This window comes from Strongyloides ratti, scaffold srae_scaffold0000042, assembly GCF_001040885.1.
Source record: "Strongyloides ratti genome assembly S_ratti_ED321, scaffold srae_scaffold0000042".
In the NCBI taxonomy this organism is placed as follows: domain Eukaryota; kingdom Metazoa; phylum Nematoda; class Chromadorea; order Rhabditida; family Strongyloididae; genus Strongyloides; species Strongyloides ratti.
In genome coordinates, this window is record NW_020171560.1 from 1 (window position 1) to 4,651 (window position 4,651).

A 4,651-nucleotide genomic window follows, 5' to 3' on the forward strand; every position below is an offset into this window, starting at 1 on the left:
TTTTTAGTAAATGTAAAAGAATTAACTGGGAAATTTGAAAAACTTGTATGTTAAAATTTTAAAAATTTTTTAACCTTCAATTTTAGTCGCAAGGAGGTGAGCAATTAACTGATGAAAATAGAAGGCCAACAAATGGAAGACAAAGAGATTTTGAATCGCAAAGACTTTTCAGTCATAGTGTAAGTGAATTTGTAGTCATTTTACCTCATTTTTCAGTCTATGGATAGCCAAAAATTAGGTTCAAAATATAACGATATTAAAGAAACACTTACGAATTATATGAAAAATGGGAAATAACAAAAAAACTAAAGTGATTTAATTTTACGAAAAAAAAATGACCAATTATAATTTACATCATTTATCACAAGCAATAATATTTTTATTCAAGAATTAATAATTTTGAATTTTAAATATAAGAAATCGATATATTCTTTAAAGTATAATTTTATTGTGTTCATGTTAATTTATAATTTTTCATTTTTTTTAATAAATTAATTTTACTTTAAATTTTGTACTATTCAACAAAATACAAAAATAAGTGTTTAATAAAATTTATTTTGTTGCATTTTTTAAAAGATTCAATACTAAAAAATTAGTATAATTGTAAAAATAACATAATTTAGAAACATAATCACAATGTGTTTTTATAACATATCAAACTATTTATGTTATCTTTGTAATTTAATTTACATTAAAAAAGGTAAGAATTATTTATAGAAAAGGATTATGAAATATTATTGTTATCAATATTGATAAAGAGATATTTATTTTAATAAATTTTAGAATTGAGTATTTCAGATAAAAAAAAAGTGCAGAATTACTAATATGCAATTTTATTATCAGGTTTTAAATATTTCTTGTAAAAAATTGAAGAAGAAATAGATGGAGAAGTATCAAAATATTTTGATAATTAAAGCGTAAAAAGTACTTTCTGCGTAAGTACATTTATTATTTTTTAATTGTTTTCGTTGGGTTACAAAAGAGTTGGGTTAGATCGAAATTTTAAATCATTTAAAAAGTAATATTTCTAATCATTATATTAACAACATTTTGTTAATAAGATATTGTTTAATTGTTGAACATCTACATATATTTACATAAATGCCATGTTTTTGTTATTAATTCAATTTTAAACATTTAAAAATTACTTTTATAATATGTTATTATTAAAAAAATATAATAAAATGTTTATTATTTTTTTTAATTATTATATAAAATATAGAAAACTCAATAAAAATTACATTTAGTACAAGGTTTTGTTGAAAAAAATATGATTTATATATTACTGTTATAAAAAGTAAAACTTTTCTTAAGTATAAATAGTTTAAAAAAAAATTTTTTTTAATTCAAAGATAAATTAAATTATTTGAATAAAAATAATATAAACATTAAAAATTTTTTTGTTATTTCAATATACTAATTTGTCATCTAAAAAAAATGTAACATTTAAATACCTATTACAAAATTTACAATAAAATTATTAATAAATAATTTGGCCAGTACAAATTTACTTTATACCAAACAAAAAAAAATATTAAAGTATATTTTTTATTTAATTATTATTTGTTATTATCAAATATACAACAAATTTTTTTCTTTGCTAAACAATTTAAATTGAGTATAAATACATAGATAAAATTAGTCAAATCATAAATTCAAAATGCGTTTTATTTTTTATTTTTCCCTTTTGCTTATCTGCGTTTCTCAATACAGTTTACAAAAAGGTAAGATACTTGATTTTTAATATTTGTCACAATTTAATTTAAAACATTAATTACTTTTTTAGTAAATGTAAAAGAATTAACTGAAAAATTTGAAAAATTTGTATGTCAAAATTTTAAAAATTTTTTAAACTTCAATTTCAGTCGCAAAAAAATGGACAATTAACTAATGAAAATAGAAAGCCAACAAATGGAGGACAAAAAGATTTTGAATTGCAAAGACTTTTCGGTCATGGTGTAAGTAAATTTGTAGTTATTTTACTTTATTTTGCAGTCTATGGATAACCAAAAATTAGGTTCAAAATATAATGGTATTAAAGAAACACTTAAAAGTTATATGAAAAATAGGAAATAAAAAATTAAAGTTTTTTTATTTAAAGAAAAAAAATGATTTATTATGATTTAATTATTTATCACGAGCAATATTATTTTTATCCAAGAGTTAATTGTTTTGAATTTTTAATATATGAAAACAATTTTGTTTTTAAAGTATAATCTTATTGTGTTAAGGTTAATTTATAATTTTTCATTTTTTTTAATAAAATAATTTTACTTTAAATTTTGTACTATTCAACAAAACGTTTATAAATAAGATATTTTGCTACATTTTTTTAAAAAAAATTAAATATTTAAAATTAATATAAATATAAAAATAACATCATTTAGAAACATAATCACAATGTGTTTTTATAACATATCAAACTATTTATGTTATCTTTGTAATTTTATTTACATTAAAAAAGGTAGAAATATTTATAGAAAAGGATTATGAATTTTTTTTGTTATCATAATTGAATAAAGAGATATTTATTTTAATAAATCTCAGAATTGAGTATTTCTGATGAGAAAAAAGAAAAAAAAGTGCAGAATTAATAGTATGCAATTTTATTATCATGTTTTAATTATTGCTTGTAAAAAATTGGAGAAGAAATAGATGGAGAAGTATTAAAATATTTTGATAATTTAAGCGTAAAATGTAGCTTCTACGTAATTACATTTACCATATTTTTTTGTTAAATGTAGAGTTCGAAAAAACGTTTTGTTAGACTGTAATCTTAAATCATCTCAAAAATGATATTTCTTATCATCTTATTAACAACATTTTTTGAAAGAGATACTGATGAATAGTTGAACAGTTATGTATAATTCTATAAATATCATATTTTTCTTTATAATTCAATTTTAAAATATTCCTAAGATTATTAATATAACATTTTATCATAGAAATAATTAAGTGAAATTTTTTTATCATTTTACTCTAAAATGTGTTATATAAATTTAACAGAACAATAAACACATGATTTAATAATTAGATTAAATTGTTGATAGTTTATTTAATTTTTATGTAAAATTATTTACAACTAAATTTCAAATAAATTTAATACATTATTTTGTTGCAAAATTTTTTTTTATTCTTTTGTTACAAAAGAATAAACTTTTTAGCTTTAAATAATTTTTTAATTCAAAGATAAATTAAATTATTTAAATAGAAAAAAATAAAAACATTAAAAATTTTTTTTAATAATTCAATATACTAATTTGTCATTAAAAAAATAAAACTTTCAAATACTTCTTATAAAAATTACAATAGAAATAATTAGAATTTATTTGAACAGTTTGAATTTACTTTATAATAAACAAAAAAAAATTTAAATAAATTTTTTATTTATTAATTGTTTGTAATTATCAAATAAAAAAAACTTTTTTATCTTTACTAAACAATTAAAATTAAGTATAAATACGTAAATAAAATAAGTTAAATTACAATTCAAAATGCATTTTATGTCATATTTTCCTTTTTTCCTTATCTGTATTTCTCAATACTTTTTACAAGGAAGTAAGATACTTAATTTTTAATGTGTTTTACAATTAAATTTATAATATTAATTACTTTTTATAGCAAATGCAAATGACCCTGGTCAACAACTTCAAGATTTAGTATGTTTAAATTTTAAAAATTAAAAAAAAACTTCAATTTTAGTTGGATCTTGGTGAAAAATTAAATGAAGAAAGTAAAATGTTTAAAAAAATGGGAGAACGTAAAAAAAGAGATTTTTATGATACGTTCGGTCATGATGTGAGTAAACTTGTAGTTATTTAACTTAATTTTGTAGTCCTGGCAAAGACAACCATTAGGACAAAAATACAATAATGTTAGAGAAAAACTTTCGGGTATTTATGGGACAGGAGAAAGAACAAAAAATTTAGGTGTTTTAATTTAACGATGTATAAATGATCAATTAAAATTAATATGGATTATTATGCACAATAATATTTTTTAACCAGGAGTTAATTGTAATTAGTTTTAATTACAAAAAAAAACGATATATTCTTATAAATATAATTTTATTTTAAATTTTATATTATTAAATAACATACAAATAAATAATTTTAAAAATTGTTTTGCTACATTTTTTTAATAAATTTAATAATTCTAAGANNTTTCTGACGAAGAAAATATAACAGTTGAACAATTAGTATGTTATTATTTTATCAATTTTTTCTTTATATTTCTAGGCAAAAATTGGAGAAGAAATAACTGGAGAAGTATCAAAATATTTTGATAGTTTAAGTGAAAATGGTACTTTACTTATAAGTACATTTACCATAATTTTTTTGTTTTCTGTAGAGTTCCAGAAACGATTTGGTTAGACTGTAAATTTAGATCGCTTCCAGAATGACATTTCTAATCATTTTATTAACAATATTTTGATAATGGGATATTGATAAATAGTTAAACGTCTATAAATAGTTTTTTAATTATCATGTTTTTGTTATTAATATAACTTTTAACAATTTTAAAGATATTTCTTAAAGATTATTAATATAATGTTTTGCTATAAATAAAAGTAATCATATAAAATTTTTCATTTCTTTAAATTTTAAATATGTTTTATATTAATTTAAAAAAACATTAAAAATGATTTAAT

At 18.0% G+C, this 4,651-nt stretch overlaps 3 protein-coding genes across 3 annotated transcripts; all 3 read left to right on the forward strand.

The window, feature by feature from the left end:
- Position 1: 1 nt before the first annotated feature.
- Positions 2-297, forward strand: SRAE_0000077800 (Hypothetical protein; the record flags this gene model as incomplete). The annotated part of the gene is made up of 3 exons (XM_024646722.1): positions 2-45; positions 87-179; positions 217-297. Coding segments are annotated over 3 exons (218 nt in total), but the record flags the coding sequence as incomplete, so codon positions are not given.
- Positions 298-1,660: 1,363 nt separating this feature from the next.
- Positions 1,661-2,076, forward strand: SRAE_0000077900 (Hypothetical protein; the record flags this gene model as incomplete). The annotated part of the gene is made up of 4 exons (XM_024646723.1): positions 1,661-1,724; positions 1,787-1,824; positions 1,866-1,958; positions 1,996-2,076. The coding sequence occupies 4 exons, from the start codon at positions 1,661-1,663 to the stop codon at positions 2,074-2,076; spliced, it is 276 nt and encodes a 91-aa protein (XP_024500872.1).
- Positions 2,077-3,503: 1,427 nt separating this feature from the next.
- SRAE_0000078000 (Hypothetical protein) lies at positions 3,504-3,943 on the forward strand (the record flags this gene model as incomplete). The annotated part of the gene is made up of 4 exons (XM_024646724.1): positions 3,504-3,558; positions 3,622-3,659; positions 3,703-3,798; positions 3,836-3,943. The coding sequence occupies 4 exons, from the start codon at positions 3,504-3,506 to the stop codon at positions 3,941-3,943; spliced, it is 297 nt and encodes a 98-aa protein (XP_024500873.1).
- Positions 3,944-4,651: the final 708 nt, after the last annotated feature.